General features: G+C 41.8%; 1 protein-coding gene across 2 annotated transcripts; it reads right to left on the bottom strand.

Moving 5' to 3' along the window:
* Window positions 1-1,240: 1,240 nt before the first annotated feature.
* LOC109981471 (gap junction delta-2 protein) lies at window positions 1,241-18,078 on the bottom strand. Of its 2 annotated transcripts, XM_020630272.3 has the most exons (3): window positions 16,677-18,078; window positions 14,868-14,924; window positions 1,241-3,625 (listed from the first exon to the last, which is right to left on the bottom strand). In XM_020630272.3, the coding sequence occupies exons 1-3, from the start codon at window positions 16,745-16,747 to the stop codon at window positions 2,764-2,766; spliced, it is 990 nt and encodes a 329-aa protein (XP_020485928.1). In that variant the 5' UTR covers window positions 16,748-18,078; the 3' UTR covers window positions 1,241-2,763. The 2 variants fall into 2 exon arrangements, with proteins under 2 accessions (XP_020485928.1, XP_020485929.1); XM_020630273.3 differs by lacking the exon at window positions 14,868-14,924 and having other exon boundaries at window positions 16,677-18,072.
* Between the last annotated feature and the right edge of the window lie 539 nt (window positions 18,079-18,617).

Genomic DNA, 18,617 nt, shown 5'->3' with positions numbered 1-18,617 from the left:
AACGAGGCCCAGCTTAGATTCATTACTTTACACCCTATCAAACAATCGACTTTAGTAACACTCCTATTCATCATCTTTGATCCTGTTCCTCCGGTTCCTCGGAACTATCATTGTTCCCCATGATGCGGCGTCATGACGCCTGTACCGACTGAAGGTTTAATAACGCTAAAAGGTTCACCACCCCCACACATTTCCCCCAGTAACTGTGTCATTACTGAAATTATCTGGTCGGCTGTAATAACTTACCTGCCTATGAGTCACGTTAAGTCTGAGAAACTGAAAAAAACCTTCTTCTATGAAGTGAATAATTTTACACAAAAAAAAAACAAGGGGTTTATCAGAGAAAATGAGCAAAACCCTCATTGAGTATTCAGAAGTTTTTGTTCTGAGTTTTACACCACAGAGATGAGTGGGTTAAATATCTATAATTTATCCACAAAACTTAGAGTGCGCTGATGTATCTCTCAGATGTGTATCACTTTGTGTCTGCTGAATAATAGATGTTAAAGCAGGTTTTCAATCTGTGCAGCTGAAGATGATGCATTGTACTCCAGACTCTGTGTTGTATGAGACTAGTATGTGTTCTTCACAGCGCAAAAATATGCTTTATATTTCATGCTACAGCAAAAACAACCCTGCCTTGTAAACCAGTGGTGCAAAGAAATTTATTAGAAAGTAACTCAGATTTTGTAATAATGTAGGCTACATTTTTTCTTCTCTTATTTAACTTTATATTAATTCTGCTCTTCATTATACATTTGATATAAATAGTAAGATTGGTGGTAAACACATTTTTTACAAAACATACTGTAAATGTCTGCAAAGTAATTCCTTTGACTAGCTTCTCTGTGTATTAAATAGTTACAAATTAGCGCCATGTTTACCAACTACAATAGAAAAGGCTGTTTACACATTTAAGGAAGAGTCAGTAGAATTGTTCATTTCAGCTTGTTAACACAACATAACACTGGAACCAGAGGCACAAACCCACTGCTGGACTAATGTGTATGTTAACAGCTACACTGCAAGCTACTTGAGAAGAAGCCTACATTTGTTGTAATGGAAAAGCTGATAATTTAGCACGCTAGCACAAGCTATATATTATATAATGATATTATATATAAGGATATAAGGATATTAGATAATGCGAGTAGTTTAACTTTTATATCATTTTGAACAATCTCAAACATTATGATACAATCGGCGCTTGTTTGTTGAACACAGCACAGAAAAAACTCACTGTTTGCATAATAATTTATTCACATATTTTTTTTCACATACTATATATTATTATTGCTGCAGTTCTGGAGCCTCTCAGGTATTGACTTTCAATATTCCAACAAGGGGATTCTATGTTCATATATTTTTCATCTTCATGCATGCTAAGTATAACATTTCACAGGAGCAGGATGCAAATAAATAAAACAGTCTCTTTTAAAGTTACATGTCGTAATCTACCCATTCTATTAATGCTTCAGTTACATGCCTTTTTCAAAGTCCTTATAAAGGGGAACACTTTCGAAACATAACGTCTCCATTAGAGGGTGAAGGCTTAACAAAGAGCACATTAATAATACATATTGTTAAAGCTGGCAATCTATGATTAATCTTCATTACCACCCAAACCCCTGTTCCCCATTCAAGTGAAGCCCATTTACACCGCATAAGGAAAAAGGCTAAGTGTAATTATAACATTTCATCTATGTACAGTAACTTTGACATATGGCACCAGATCTGCTTGTGAAAAAAAGCTTGAGGTTACATGTTAAAATATATGTGACTACCATACTTTGTCCTGTTTATTTGAAAAAAAATTAATACCTCTTAAACAGGGATCAAACTTTGTAAGCTGAAGTGGAAACACTGACATACTTTCCTTTTTCTGAGAGTAAACAGCATGCCTTGCAGGCACTGGGAGCATTGTGGAGTGTAACACAGTGTTGAAAAGTAAATCATACTCATCTTGAATGCACCATGTGTCTCACTTTGCACAAAGGCTCCCTACAATGTCAGTCTATCGTCTGATGACCTAATGCACCAAAGAATACGAGAAAAAGTGACAACTTTTTTAAGTAAGAGTTCGTACACTGACAACAAATACTGTGTTCCAGTTATCACTGATAGTTTTAGTGCTATTGGTTTTGTGTTTGTCTTTGTGTAAGTTTTAAAAAAGGTGCTTATTTGTCCGCCAAGTGACTTCACTCGAAGCTTGTGGACAATGAGAAATAATATCATCTTTCTCTTGGTAGCTTAGAGTAGCTTAGCATTCAATTTTCTGACTTGAGTCAGAGATTGGCTTTTTTCCCACACATGCGTATGCATGCACACGCTTAAGCTCTTGCATATGCACATAATTGGAAAATAAGGGGATTATCTCTGACCTACAGCAAAGGCAAATAATAGAGAACTTCAGACAGTTCAACCTCAGACTATCTTTACAGTGTTTAGAAATTGCTCAGTTTAATCTGTTGGGTTCTTTGAAGGCAGCTAGTGTCACGTTGGCAGAGCAAACCTCTGCATCGTGAATGCTTCAGGTGTAAGCTTTCTTACAGAAACACAGTTGCCTCTGGAGATTCCGGTGATTCTCGTCTCTTTAAGTGTCAAAGTCTACTTGGAAATTGATGCTACACAGAGTCTGTCCTTGCTCCTGAATAATAATGCAGTGGTGAGTTTTGTGCCCTAATGATCCTGGGTCCTGGGCCAGGGAAAAGCTCTTCTCCAAAATGTAAGAGGTCCTTGAGCCCCCAGGCAGAGGAGCCTCTGTCAGACGTAGGCTGACTCACTAGACTGGGTCCTGCCCAGGTTTGGGGCCTGGGACAGGTGTGAAACATCCTTCTTGCGCACTTCACAGATGGACTTCCTGCGTGCCTGAACCCCTCGCATGGCCGTCTTTATCTTCCTCCAGCCAAGGTGGTTGAGCTCAGCCAGGTTGAGCAGCACACATATGCCACTCACAGCAAACATAAAGACCAGAAACACGGTCTTTTCTGTGGGACGAGACACGTAACACTCCACCTCCTTCACACACGGGTAGCGATCGCACTCGAACATCCCAGGCACATTGAAGCCATACAGGAAGTACTGCCCGGCGAGGAAGCCAATCTCCAGTGCGTTGCGGAACACCACCTGGATGACGTAGAAGCGAGAGATGCCCTCCTGTCGTCGCACCTTGGAGCTCTTGGTTTGAGGGAGTCCTCGAGGTCCATTGGGGATCTCCTTCACTTCCAGGCAGTCGTGATCCTCCTTACTGCTATCGGGATGCACCAGGATGCCATTGACGTTGCGGGCATGAAGCTTGCGAGCGTGATGGTCATGATGCCGTCCGTGGTGACCGTGACCGTGGTGATCCATGTAGGGGTGCAAAAGGGAGTAGCTTCGGTCCCTTGCTTTGGCTGACTGGTGGACAGAATATGTTATGAAGCATAAACTTGGCGTGCACACCAGGATGATCTGGAAGACCCAGTAGCGGATGTGCGAGATAGGGAAGGCTTTGTCGTAACAAGCCTGGTTGCAGCCGGGCTGCATGGTGTTGCAGATGAACATGATTTGCTCATCCTCGTAAACCTTCTCACCCACTATGCCGACTATCAGGATTCGGAAAATCACCACCACCGTCAGCAGTATCCTGCAGAGAGACAGAAGGAGAAGGAAAGGGCAGAAAGGGTAGGGGGTTGAAAAAGGAGACAGAAACAGCCAGTTAATGAGGAGCAAATGTGCAGAGATTCAGGAAATATCTTGGAATGATTCTAAAAAAAAATGAAAGTCCTGGTTTCACCTGATGTTCACTTTCTCACCTTAAAACTAATTGCAGCAGAAAGAACAGTTTCTTTAAAAGGATCTTTTGATGGATATACCTATGTGCCTTTGTGTGTATGGGAATATCCTTGCATGACTGTGTATGTGTGCGTGTTATCACTCAACTGCGGTGACAAATACCCCATAGGAGTGTGGAGGCGCGTCCTATATAGCATGCACACATGGGCTCACTGATCATATGAGACTAAAACAGGTGACTTTACACTCATCTTCAGAAATGGATCAGGACATGTGCAGACATCACTGTGTATGTGTGTGATTGAAAATACATGTTTAAATAGGGACTGCTGTTAACTATGTGCCATTTTGAATATTTCCCATATTTTGTCTTTTATTGTACTCTATAATGAACGTCTTCTCTGTTGTTCCATTATCCTGCGTTACAAAAGATCTCAGAAATAGGCACCATCATGTGTCACCAGTCAGGGATATAAAAATCTGTGTTTCAAATCCGTCAAAACTAAAGCAGCCCCTGCTCTCTGTAAAAGTAACTAAAAAGTTATTATGTGCAACCCAAACCATACCTTTTCAACAAACAAAAAAACAACAACAACAAAAAACTGATGGGATTTCCCAATGAGCATCATTAGCGCACTGCTGCAGTTTGAGAGCGATATTGTCCAAGGGCCAGATGAGGATCTGGAGAGCAGTGCGGCTGCTTTTAAGGCATCTGAGAGAGTGCTGTACTGTTATCTTCTGGGGTCGATCCAGCATGGGCACTGCGGAGGAGGACTAGGGGCTTTAGAGCTGCACTGTCAGCTCTTTCTAATGAGCGAAGAGAGCCTGCACATCATGGGGCTCCCCCTTTTTTTATGCCACAGTGCAGAGGATGTGCATGCTCCCTGCGTAGATGAGCCAATTACCTTAAACACACTTGTTTCCAAGCAAGGGAGGGCCACTTGGTGACAGAGATGGATGAGACCTCCATGGCCGACACGGGTAAATGTTAGCTGTGTATGACAGCAGTCTTAAATTCAGGTGACGTATGCATTTTGAATATGCAAATGAAAAGTTGGTCTGTTTTCTGTTGTTTTTTTATCTACATGTCAACCAAGACTCCATGGTGTATCTTTTAATGAGGGCTCAAAAATGCCCACAGACGCCTTCCATTCTGAGTTACCACAGCAACAAGCGGATTAGTGAAAGGTGAGAGACAAGGGGTGCAGACACCAAGATATGGAGGAGAAAAATGTGAGAAATGTCTGAAAAGTAAGATCTGTTTTTTACTCAGGGGAGTTATAAAATAAATGTCGTCGAACGAGGCCATAAAGAAGACAGATCGTGAAAGCACAGTGGCAGACAGGTGAAGATAAGAGGTGTAGCATGGGGACGCGTGTTAGCGTGAAACAGACTTAAAATAGAGCAGCGCGCCGCTTCAGGACTGTTCCTGCTCCACCTGTGAGTAAATGCCTGTGTGTGTGTGTGTGTGTGTGTGTGTGTGTGTTTTTGGGGAGGGGGAGGGAGGGGGGGGGTTTGTGTGTGAGAGTAAGACAGACACGAAAACTCTAAGACAAAGAGGGAGAGTCAGCCATGTGTGTGACTTGTGCAAAATGGCAAACATGTCCAGCCATCAGTGCTCAGAGCAGCTGTGAACACATACGCTACACTGACTATCAGTATGTTTGGAAATGCAACAGAATAAAGCTTGCTTGCACCTTTGCTCTTCCAAAATTAAATGCAAGTTGTGATTTTAACTTACATTGAGACATTATTCTATGTCCTTAGATCTGCCTTCATGAAAAGCTCGACGGCTTAGGATTTGACCCGAGGCCTGATATTGCTCTGCACCACAAGGACACATTTGACGAATACTGTTCACTGAGCTGGAAATCTTGTGGTTGCCACCGCTCATTTAAATGCAAATATTTTCTAAAATAACATAGAAAATATGAAAATAGCTATTGTTTCGTGTCAGTGTGAGACTTTGAAGCTCTGGATGCTGGTTTTGAAACTTTGTAAAAGACTAGAAAGTAGCTAATGTCACAAATGTGTTGTCTGTTTCTATGGGAGGCTTGCTTCATCTTTTGCCAGTTATAATAACTCGGCTGTTATAGCATTAACTAAAGGTCACTCGTCTGCCTAGTAACCATACTCAAGCTCATAGACTGTAGGTCTTTCACAGTAAAATGTTCACAACATTTAAGATCTAACAGATTTATTATTTAATATTGTGTCATTAAAAGATGTTGTGCCTTCAGTGGAAAAAATAGTAAAACTATATTTTAGCAGTTGTACAGGTAAGACTGTATTGTGCAAAAACTCTTTCTTGAAGGACAGCCCATAACCTTAAGTGTCTTTTTTGATTATTTTAAAGGAATTCATTTTCTGCATTGTTTTGTACCTTGATAAAGAATAATGCTGCAAGGAACGAATAAAGGGTGACAGATATAAAACTACAAAGATACAAATCTCAAGAGATAATCGCTTAAGAGCACAACTGAATAATTATTACATACATTCATACATACATACATAAATACATACATACATACATACCTGATACTCGTAACTTAGACAGCCTATTAACTGTTCAGTCATGTTGACTGATGCAGTTTGACTTGATTTATTTAGAGATAAATTGTTTGTTCCCATGACATTCAGTTCAAAGGTATACTAATTGATGCTTACATGTGTAAAATTTGGTTGTAACTTTTTATAAACCCTGAAAGTGAAAACCTGGAGAAATCAAGTTTTCTTTATTCTTGATATATAAGTTGTTGAGGAATACTTGAATGCAGCAAAATAAGGATGCAGGCCGAGGACTTTGTGGAATAGAAACAAAGGATAAAGCCGTATATGTCTATTGAAGATGCAGCACATCTCGACTGCAGTGTTCTCTGCAGCTTTCTGCACCTCCACAGTAACAACTGTCTAACTTACTTACAGACTTCATCTCACATATCTCACATGAGAAACTTAGCTAAGTACCGTATTGCCGTAAAGAGTCATTCGGTCTTTACTTGTTTGTCAGGCAGTTTTATATGGTTAAAAATTTCAAAGACATTGCAAGTATTTAGTGTTGTGCTGTGTGTTGTGCTGTGTGTGTGCGTGTGTGTGCGTGTGTGTGTGTGTGTGTGTGTGTGTGTGTGTGTGTGTGTGTGTGTGTGTGTGCTCTATAACAGGATAATCAGCACAGGGCAGATTGCTGCATTAGCAGAAAGCAGTGGACGAAGGTTATCTGCAAACATCAGTGTTTTAAGTCCTGCAGAGTAACGAGGCAATACTGAGCGTTAGAGCAGATTGGAGCAGGACAGCCCCTAGGCGTGAACCTGCAGAATATTCAATAACCAACATTAATGATGAAAAGGCTTTAAGATTTTTTAGTACCGGTAACTCAAACCTGAGGGCAGAATATAAAAATAAGGCCAGTCGCTGATTCAAAAGGTAAGAGTGAAAAGAAATGCAGGCACGACACTGACGCTCACATGGTTCCTTTAACCAGAAGTCCCTTCAATTATTTCCTACTGCTGCCATCACGAATCAAGTCAATCTTGTCAATTTTGTGGCAATCTTCGTTTCACTTACAGCCGGTATTTTTCATAAAGTGCAAAGATCAGCAGCGCTAACAGACGAGCTGAAGAGGTAGAAAGCACGAGGACATGATTCAGTGCTCTGCATCTCTACAAACTGATCCGCAGTCATCCAATCGACCTGTAAGATTGTGTGTTTAGTGTAATGGTAGCTGCTCTTCGGCTGGTGTGTCGGCTGGACATACAGGCTCTGTCTCTCCCAGAGGCTTTAACACACACACACTTAAACAAACACACATATATATACACACACGCACATTCATTCATACAACAGCTGCTGCCGCCGCCGCCCTCCAGGGACAAAAATCGCCCCGAGTACAGCAGCAGATGGATTTACACACACTTTACCCTCACACACACACACATACACACACTGTGAATTTAAACCCCCCTGCTCTGCAAATGAGTCAGTAGAGAAACATATGAAGGTGTACTGTATATCAGTACAGAAAGGTACACATGTAGGCCCCTGAAAGGCTGGTAAAGTGCAGGATTATCTGTGCAGAGTAAAAATATTCTCCCCGCCTGTTCGCTCCATAATAAGCTCCACTGATTGCTGATGGCAGCACATAATGAATAAAGACCTCAGCAGGCAGAGAAATTAGGCAGCTTAATTATCAGAGTGCAGACATTTCTTCCACTGTTCCTCTTTCAAACTGTTTTAATAGTTTTAGGTCACGCCCACACATCAGCCAGACGTGCACGACCGCCTGAGGTGCCACTAAGAGTCGGTGTGACGAATACATTAATGTTAAGCTAAACTTGTGAGCACTCAGCTGCAGTGGTTCTTCTTCAAATACGCATGAGTCACATTTTACTGAGATATAAATATAGATGTTTTTTGTATAGACATCTTCCTTTTGCCATGTGTGTTGTAAAAATGAAGATACAAGCTTTTCGTTTGGGTCAGGTTAAACCCTGACCAAACGAAGAAAATGAACTATGGGAACTCAGCAGCAAATGTCCTCAAAATTTGAGGCATAATACCTTTAGATTAGAAAATCTTACATTGTCATTTGATTTTTTTCTGCACAAAAACAAAATGATACGATAATCCCCCTAAGCTATAGAGACTAAAACAAGATATTAAACAAGAAATTATCTTGTTCGATGTAATTCTACAAACAACTTTTCTGTTCACTCACTGCACAGTCTAACAAGGTGTGGTGATGATGCAGTGTAAACCAGATGCAGAAATCCTCCACCCTGCTCGTCTGTAAGATGAGCCTTTCATCTTAAAGTGATGCTTTCATCCCAGTTCTAGCCAAGATAGTCAAACATTATGAAAAAGCACATCTCTAAAAAAAAAAAAACCTTGAGTGGTATCAGCATTTGTCCTTTCAGTTAACCAACACATTTTGCTGATTGAGTCAAAAATGCATAAATATATTCAGAGGGTCTTCCATAATCAAATCTTGCTGTATTTGGAGAAATGAAAGGATTTGCATGATCAAAGGAGATACAAATATAACGAGGGAGTGTTTAAATTCAGTAAAAATGTATACTACAGGAAAGTTCTGCACAGACCCGCACACTCTGTGGCATTTGATGTTCTGTATCCAACTGATGCTACTCAGATGGGCTTTTGATGGAGAAAATAGTCCTTCTTAAGGACTTGGACACAAAGATGATTAGGCTTATTTTTTTTACTCACCTACTTAATCGTAACTCACTTAAACTCATTATATCCGAACTATTTGGTAAAAAAAAAAAAAAAAAGAAGGTGTGTTTGAGCCACAAATACATTTCTCTGCATGCAGCCGTTAAAAAAAGTTAAACTCACAAGTATTCAAACAATGTTGTTCAATATCTGTTTTTCCCCTGTTCGGTTTTCGTTTTGGGTAGTTTTAAGATTTAAGTTGAGGTCTGCAGGATATTCATGACTAACCTGATTGTCAATGTTTCCTGTCTGCTGGGGTTGTCATCATAATTTATTAAAACGTTTACAGGTCGTGAGCTGCGAGCTTTTCAGACTTGTAGTTACGTAGCTTCGTTTGAGGTCAATTGGATGCAAAACTACAATAAATAATTTAAATGTAAAGACAAATATTGTACCTCTTGTTGGTAAGGATCTTTATTTAGCCGACTGTATCTATTAGTACTTGCTTTTACATCTTAAAAAAGGCCAAAATCATGGCTTCTTACATAAAACATCTCTTACACTGCAGAAGCATTAAACTGTTGTGACTTCTGGGTTTATGAGAGTTTGGGTAACTTAAAGGTCCCATATTATGCTTTTTGTGGTTTTATATGCTCTTTAGTGTGTTTTCCAAGTGTCCTGTGCATGTCGACCAATCAGATCAGACTTGGCACACGTGGGGACTCTGAACGTGGGCACTTCAGAGCCTTAGAGAGAGAGTCAGAAGCGAGCCGGTGCATGGAGCGGCAGTACATGAAAACAGACACTTTTTTGGAGCTATCGTGAACATACTTCAGTAGGTACATAGATTAAATATACGAACCCCAAAAAGGGCATAATATGGGCTCTTTAAAAAGCTACATCACATTACAAGTTATGAAATCCTGTTCAAGCCTAATTAAAGGATTGTAACACTGGTGGGGAAATCATTGGATTAAAGAACATTTAGGATGTGTATAGAGAAACATTACACGCCCAGTAAAGCTCACACACACACCATCGATGTGTTGCTGAAATGAATAATTGCCTTCGCTGGATGAAAGCTGAGCTCAGCTTTACTGGCGAAATCCCCGTTGAACAGAATAATCAATAGCATTCAACATCAGGGAGCGCTGCACAAATAAACTAATGACAACTCTGGATGTGCAGAAAAATGGTTTAATTTGAAAGTCCCGCGACCTGCCGCAGGATGATGGATTACTAATCCTGTCAAACGCTGAAATATTGCTTCCATTGTTTGCTTTGCAACACAATCTTACCAGACTGTATAGATTCTACCCAGGGAGCTGTTATTAATGATACATGAAATATACTCTGGTTTATATCAAACATGGATGATGCCCTCAATTAAAGCAGAGTGTTCCCACATCTCAAATTATTTTGGGAGAGGTAGAGTGGCCTTCTCAAAGTAGGGTGCCTCCTTCCTGTGGATGTCCTGACCCATTTATGCACAGAGGAGATAGAACAGCGATGTTTGCACCAAGAGTACAGGAGGGGAAAAGAGATCACCATCTGTATTTTGCGTTTAGTGCAAACAGACAAGGATGGAGATGCATTTGTTTTCGTCTGATCTTTTAGGACTGTCCATCCGAGTGCTTTTTAATGATATGAACAGAGTTACAGTTGCAACAAGGTATTCAATAAACCACTTTGTCCATTACATTAAACGGCTGGCCAAATATGCATTCATTTTTAATGAATGACTTGACATCAGTGTCAACTCGCAACAAGGGCTTCATAACATTTATTTATGAAGTATTTGTAATGCTCAAGTGGGGAGTGATGGATGTTAAATAATAGATGGTTTGTGTCTTTTAGGAGTAAACATAACAGAATGTTGACATTTACCAAAGAGTGCTTAAATTAATCATTAACAAATCCTAATTTATATAATCACCGTTAATCTGATTGAATTAAAGTGTAATTGAAGACAATGATGAGTTTGTTTTCTTCAAGAGAGCGTCCAGTCTCTTATCTAATGAGCTGTTTGCAGCCAAACCTGCAATGCTGGATTTGCAAAGATGTTTATTATTTCATGTAATTTTTCTCTGGATGGCATCGTCCTCACCTTTTACAAGAACTCCTCTCAGAGCTTTATGCATTCCGATAGAAATCCTCGTTAATATGTGTGTTTGTGTGTGTGTGTGTGTGTGTGTGTGTGTGTGTGTGTGTGTGTGTGTGTGTGTGTGTGTGTGTGTGTGTGTGTGTGTGTGTGTGTGTGTGTGTAAGCTGTTTCCTCGGCAGCGGGTCAGTCAGTAGCTCTAGAGGAAGGAGCTGTGACACAGATTCTTAGCACAGAAACTCTGCAGAGGGGAAAACTTCTCCTCCTTCCTCTGTCTCCTTTACTCCAGCAACCCCCCCCCCCCTCTCTCTTTACCCTTTTTGTTCTGCCTGTACGCCTCACATCCTCTCCTCTCCATCCTTCCATCCGGCAACCTTTATTATTTTATCTCCCTTAGATCACTCCAGTCCTCCATTATCTCTGCCTCTTTTTTTTTCTTCGCTCTACTTGTCTTTGTTGCTGACCTCACTACAGCATTGCAGTGCAGGGGAAGACGCATCAACACACTTCCTTTCTTTTTTCCTTGTTCCTACCTGCAAGGTGGATAACATAACTCAAACCCAAAGGCTTCATACTCTCACAGATGAATGTGTAATTTATTTACAAGTCAACAAACATGCACACCTATGCTTTGCAAAAACATCTGAGCACCACATGTGGGAAAGATGTAGCATGTAGTGCGGTATTAATCCACAGTTGTATCAATAAAGGTTATATATGCAAGTTCAGTTTGTCGTATAAAGTATTGAAAATTGAATAAAAATTTATATAATCAACATATCTATATCTTGTAAAAATAAAAAGGACATTAGCAAAAAAAAGGTTGACAAAGTCTTGTTCAGCACATGTAAGCTGACCCTTTGTGCCCTCCATATCCAACTGTTTGCAGTGTTGTGTGGTCAAATCCCTGGTGTTGGCAGATCTGCATGAGTATGTCTCACAGTGTTTGAATTCCTGTATGATAGGGAAGTATAGTATAAAAAACAAAGAAAGGACGAGTAAATTGAATATTAATCTACCATTTGTAACTCAAGAAACAAGACTGTGTTACTGTAATGGATCAGAACTACCAGAAAATGTTGGCTGATCGAGTTCTATAAGTTGCAAAACTCTCAATTCTTTTATACTACAAAAGGTATTTACTAACTGTAAGTTCATGACTATAATCAAAATTACCCTGTTGCTAAGATCAAGTGTTTCTTAGTTTGAGTCTTTTGATTCCAATGTGTTTAAACTTTTAAGACACACAAGATGACTACAAACATTGTCAAGGCAGCTGTATTAATTTACATTAACATACCAGGGTATAATTAGCACATAGATAGAAAAATATTGATGATTCTTGTGTCAGAAATTATGTGAAAAAGTCTAAAGAACATGTGATAATCTGTTCAGTGTAGCAACATGCTACTTTGACAGCCAATCAACTCATGGTCACTGCAGAGAAAGATTGATTGGCAAATTTGACACAAACAGGTATAGATGAGTACCTTCCATTTTCATTAAAATAGCCAAATAACCCCTTGTGGGTTTTTGTTTCAGTGGCCGTATGGCATCACCTGTTAGCAGGTTACACTCCGCCCGTCAAGAGCAGAAATGTAATTAATTTGCTTAATTAAAAGAGAAAGAGAGAGATATAGTGGGGTACTTCTGAGGCCACTCTGAATTGTCAGTTATCTAATGGTGAAACCCCCAGGGTCATTATAGCTGTGAGTATATGGTACATTTGGTTTGGGCTAGAGAATGAGGTTAATGCAGCCTTGACAATGATTTCTCTCACTGTGTTATCATGATCACAGTCATCGGTTATCCATGCACACTTTGTACATTGCCCGGTTAGAAGTCAGGCATATGGAAATCACAACACAACATTATTCTTTGAATGAGTCATATGCAAGCCACCTGTGGTTAGTCAGAGGCACAGAAGCAACTCCATTTGTCTGTCTCTTTCAAAGACCACAATTAAGCTAACCTATGCCACTGCATGGTTGGTGCATTTCTATTTTGAACACTGTTATGTATGGCTAAGCTAATTACCATTCCTATGCCAGGGCATAGGTTAGCTTAAAACCTACAATTAAGAAACAGCTTAATTGTAGCTGTATCAGATTCTAGACATCCAATAATGCGATCCAGAAGTCTCTCATGGTGGATGTACCTCCTCAATTTGCAAGAGAGGGGATTGTCACTCAAATCGATGACTGACATGCAAACATGTTCCAAAGTTTGGTGCAGGGGAGACTACTCAGCCATGGGGCAACATCACTGTCCTGTACTTTGGAACTGCATCCGTTATACTGCAAGCGTACACATGCAAACTCTTCAGGACAACTACACACAGGCTGAACGTCCTACATGTGATGCCGTCTAGCAGTTGCTGCATGCTCCAACCACACCCTGTGAAGTGCATGACTTCACATTGCACAACAGTGCAACACTATGTCACAGTTGGTTTTGTTCACAAGTGCAACGGACTACACCTGACCAGGCCCAACTGTGCTGTTGGGCGTGGTCAGTGGTGCAACAGACTTGAACCTTTCAACCCATAGAGGTCAGTGTGGAAATTTTGACTCCATACATGTTTAAGTGTGGAGTAGCTTGTTGACAATCTAGGAGGCATCTTTACAGCACAAATGTGTGCTAGTGGTGAACAATTCTCCAACTTGCTGGTACATCCAAAAAACCATCATTCTGATCATTTAAATGTTAAGTGTCATTGATTTCCTGACCATGCAGACACATGCTTCGGATTAGGAATCAAGTCTTCAGTGGTGTTTTTTGGTAACTGCTATGACTGCCTAAAAAAGTCTAATTGCTCAAATTGCCTGTCTACAAGAAAAAGCCAAAATCCAAACCACAACTTACTAATAAACTACTATCCTCTAAACCTGCTTGTGCAGTAAAAGCATGCTTTCTATTTCTTTTGCTAGCCCACATTCAATCTAGCAAACTGGAACAACTTTTTAATAGTTTAGCAAGGGTTAAAAGTCAAATTCTTGTCTCTACAAACTAAAATACTGGCAACGTACTGACCAAATTGATTCCAAAGACAAAGTTTGTTGACTGTCAAACCACAGGCAATAGGAGTAATAGGAGGGAGACTCACTGGTAAGCAGCTAATGTTACAGCTAATGCCCTCGAGTCAACTAGAGAGCCTTGTAGGACCAACACAGTCAGAGGGAAGCCAAAACACATAGGGATCGTTTACAGAGAAATGTGCTGTATTCAGCACAGTAGCACATAGCCAATGGGCTGTAGAGAACTGCATGAATTACATACTGTGTATCATTTAAATGTCTAGTGTTTTATCATTTTTATGTTTTGTTACAGCAGCTAATTAATCAGGTAGACTTAGCCATATGGCAGAAATATGTACTAGGCTATTCTGAATTGATCTAGATAAAAGCACTGCTCTTTTTAAGATATGTAGGATAATTGAAGTGTTCAGAGAATACTTCTAGAGTCCAACCAGTGGCGTGCATGATCAACAAATAACTTAAATTAAGCAAATGAGAGGAAGCCATTACATCATCAGAGTATTATTGAGACTCTTGAAAAAGGTAGCAGACAAATTGAGAGTTGCTTCTGTGCCTCTGAAAAACTGTAGGTGGCTAACAGTCATTGAATCACCAAAGATTGATTAGTTACCCTGTGCTCACAGGGTATTACTGGTTCAGGTGTCAGGACTGAATTTTAAAGCTGCATTAAGTAATTTTTGACCACTGGGGGCGGAAAGACTCCAGAACAAGTTCACAACAGTTAGCAGTTAGCTTATGTAGTTGTTATGGGCTAACACGTTAGCAAACAGTTGCCTACTTACATATCCAGCAGAAACAGAGCAACACGGACATCCCTTTGGTCTCCTTTTTCTGGCCACCTGTTGAATGTAATCCCAATATTCACTGGCATTTAGCCCCTGTTTTGTCTCCCGGCTTTTGAGAAAAAAATCTCCAACTCTTTTTGGCTTGCTATGTGTTGGAATTTCTTCACCAGCTACTTCTGGTCTTTGCCACCTCCCACTAGCCAGTTAGCATACAATTAGCTTGTTGTTGCGTCTTTGTTGGGAGCAGCAGCCCACTGTCAACAGCAGTCATTGAAATTGGCATTACGGAAACCAACACAATGAGCTGAGAGTGGCTGAAAGCTGAGTAGAGCTTCTAAGTGAGGTGTTGATTCTCAGAGGAACCGGTAGTAGGCCTACTCACATTCCCATTAAATGAAGGGAGTTATATAATTAATGATACAAAATATTGCTTAATGCATCTTTAAATGAAGTCAACATGTTATATTTTATGCAGGTTTTCATTCCATTGGAGGACTAAACCAGGTGATTTCATTGACTTTAGCACATTCAAACAAAGAAGAAGAACTCACTGAAATTACTTGGTGTAGAGTTTCTTGGAAGGAAAATCTCCATCGCACACAATCCCTGATCCACATGGCTACAATGCAGCCCACATCATCTCTGTCGCTCTGATGCGGTGACAGTGTTGATGACTTTGAGGGGTATGGCCTAATGGTTCTGTGCACAGTGTAGTCAATAAGGGCACACACCTTTCTTCAGTACTTTAACTTCCAAGCAGAATGAAACACATACCATCTCAACACACTTTTCCTAAGCACACATACAAGCAAAGAGAAGGTTAGGCCATGCCTTTGTTGCGGGCAACCTGAGGTCTGGGTTAATGAGCACACCAGTGCAGTGTAATTCATAGTCTTCGTGGAATTGTTTTTTTGCTGAAAGACAATTTTAGAATCACAAATCTATACATCCAGATTTCACACGCTAGAACAGTTTGATTCTGCACTTTTCCAAATGAGCATCCCAGCGTGACATTTGGATTGTGTTCAATGGGTGGAAAATTCCCCTTTTGCGTTTAATTAATCCCACAGAGATGATGTGGAGCCCATTTTCATACAGATTTTCAGCATTTCCCCGCTGCTTATCAAACTAAAAGCTCATCTGTTCAACCCTCTGCCACAAAACCGTTCTCACATATAGCACGAGAAATAATCTCACCAGACTTGATGCAAGTGACTTTCTGTCGATACGAACAAACTGAACAAACTTCTTTATTTTTTTTGTCATTGTTGGTGTCAAGTTCACTCAGAGTTCAGAGCCATTTAGACCCCCTTTGATTTTACCTTCCACACCTGCTTGCTCACCGTCCTTTCATCTCCCACACCTCATCTCCCCTCTCACTCCCACTCCCTTTTCCTCCTTCTGTCCTATTGGTCCGTGGCCAACAAAATTGAGCGTTATCCATCAATAGCTAGCCTATTAGGTAGTATCAACATAGAAACCTCTCTGAATTAACCATAATGCCAAGTAATGCCTGCTATTGATGATGTGCAATTAGTCTATCCCTTAACTAATAATGAGTGTGGAGGATAAGGGTGAGGAGAGCAGGGAGGAGGAAAGAATGGGGGAGGCAGTGATGACTGTGTCAGGGGGGCTGTATCAGAGGAGAGCACTGGGACAAGCTTTAGGGGGGTGGGGGGTTCTATATGGATGCTGTTAAATGATATATTTACAGAATACCATTTAGTGAACCAATTACTGTTAAGAAAAACAAAATTACAAACACAAAACTAACACCTTGACATACTAAAACGAGTCATGTCTTACCTTCCAATCATGGTAGAGTGCTGCTGGACAGCCGCCTCCAGCAGCCTCTCCAAGATGGTCCATTCTCCCATGGTTGTGGAGAGGTGGCAGGACTATCAAGAGAAACAGGAATTGGAAAAGCCGACTGCTCTTTCTCCAGCAAAATCTTTTTTTCTTCTTTAGGACCGGCCCACGTTCCCTTGGACCTGCCAGGGGTACACCGACCCCTGTCCCAGCTCCCTTTTTGACCTCCACACGTTGACCTGGCTACTCGTCAGTATGTCTTTGACTCGTCAGTGAGTCTTCTCCTGGGCCCGTCCCGCTGTGCCTCTCTTCCTGGTAGAGGAGAGGTGCTGAGCTGATTGCCTCCCCCCCTCCTCTCACCCTCAGTCTCTTCCTCCCTTCCTCCCCCCTCCCCTGCGCAGTGATGCTTGTCCTCCCCCTGCCGCACCACTCTGTTCTGCGCTACAGCATATGCTATAGCTCACTGCGTGACAGCCATGATCACCCTCTCTTTTCCACTTGCCTCGCTTCGCTCTTTCCTCCTCTGCTGTCCCTGCCTTCGACCTCCACCCTACCCCCAGGACTCTCCTTGTACTTCACCTGCACCTTCTGCCATCAGTGCTGCTCTGCACTCGTCCTTGCATTGTGTGGGATCTTTGCCTTTGCTGCACCCTTGCTACTCTAACCTAAAGACAGACACACACTGCATTCAGCTGATCCTCCTTGGCTCACCTCAGCGAACAGCACTGTAAACACACACTTGCACTCGATGACAGCTCCAAATCCCTCTCTCCCACTTCCTACTGAAGACTGCAGATCCACGCCAGCACACAAAGCCCCTGCCTGCTGAATGTCATTTTATGACTGGAGGAATGGTCGCTCCCACAGCTTCGAGCAGTTACAAGGAACCATAAAACCTGCACACACACACACACACACACACACACACATGCACACACACGCAAACACGCTGCCACCCAGCCCCTCAGTAATAAATCAGCTGCCTTGCTGCATCAAGTGAGGCTGAACCGAGGCAGTTGCTGCAGACCTGCTGTCCTGTGTTGTCCCCCTGGCTAATTTCAGCACAGTCCAGTGCCCAGAGTCATGTCTGCCGCAGAGAGCCGGGATGAAAATCTGTCCTATGAAGCCTATTTCTGGGCTCCATCATCTTTGCATTCCCCCTTCTCTCTCTCTCTCTCTCTCTCCCCTCCTCCTGCTCTCCTTCACCCTCCGCTCTCTTCCTCCTTCCCCCTTCCTTTGCTCACGTTTGTGTGCAGATCTCAGCCCTGCAAACTACCTCTATCTCACTGTTTGCTCCTCATCCCTCTCTCTCCCTGCTCCGTGCTCTCCCTCTCTTCTGCCTCTGTGTCTCTTTCTTGCTCATGGAATCGCTCTATCTCTGTCACACTCCCTGAGCATGCAACACCCCCCATCCTCATCCCCTCCTCCTCCTCTCATAGATCTGTTCTTTCTCCTCCCTCCCTCCGTCCTCTGGTAAATGTGCTTGGATTGCTTCCCTGCTTCACTTATGCTTGCAAGAATGCCTCCCACCGTAATGCTGTGTCTGTTCCTGCCTGATGTTGCACAGAAAAAAGGGGGATTTCAGATCTAACCAAGCTGCCTTTCTGCCCTGTCTCCTCTGCAATCCTTTGTTCCAGTCTGGAAGCTCGGTGGTGTTTCCCGTACTTCTCAAACCCTCTTGTCTTCACTCCCTCTGCCATACATCATCTGGCCCCATATTTTTCCAGAAGGGGGATTACAGCGGAATTGTGTCCCTGCTCCACTCCACCCCCCATCTATCTCCTCCCTATCTTACTGTATTGGTGATGACAACACACCTATTTTACCCTGACCCAGCCCTCATGCCCCTTTGTATGTATTTCCTCTCCTCATCTCATCCTTTCTGCTCCTCATCTGTCCATTTCCCCCTCCTACTCCTCCACCATTATGGCCCCCTTG

This window comes from Labrus bergylta, chromosome 14 (assembly GCF_963930695.1).
Source record: "Labrus bergylta chromosome 14, fLabBer1.1, whole genome shotgun sequence".
In the NCBI taxonomy this organism is placed as follows: Eukaryota; Metazoa; Chordata; class Actinopteri; order Labriformes; family Labridae; genus Labrus; species Labrus bergylta.
Note: the sequence above shows the minus strand (reverse complement) of the source record. Positions and strands in the feature narration are given on the sequence as shown.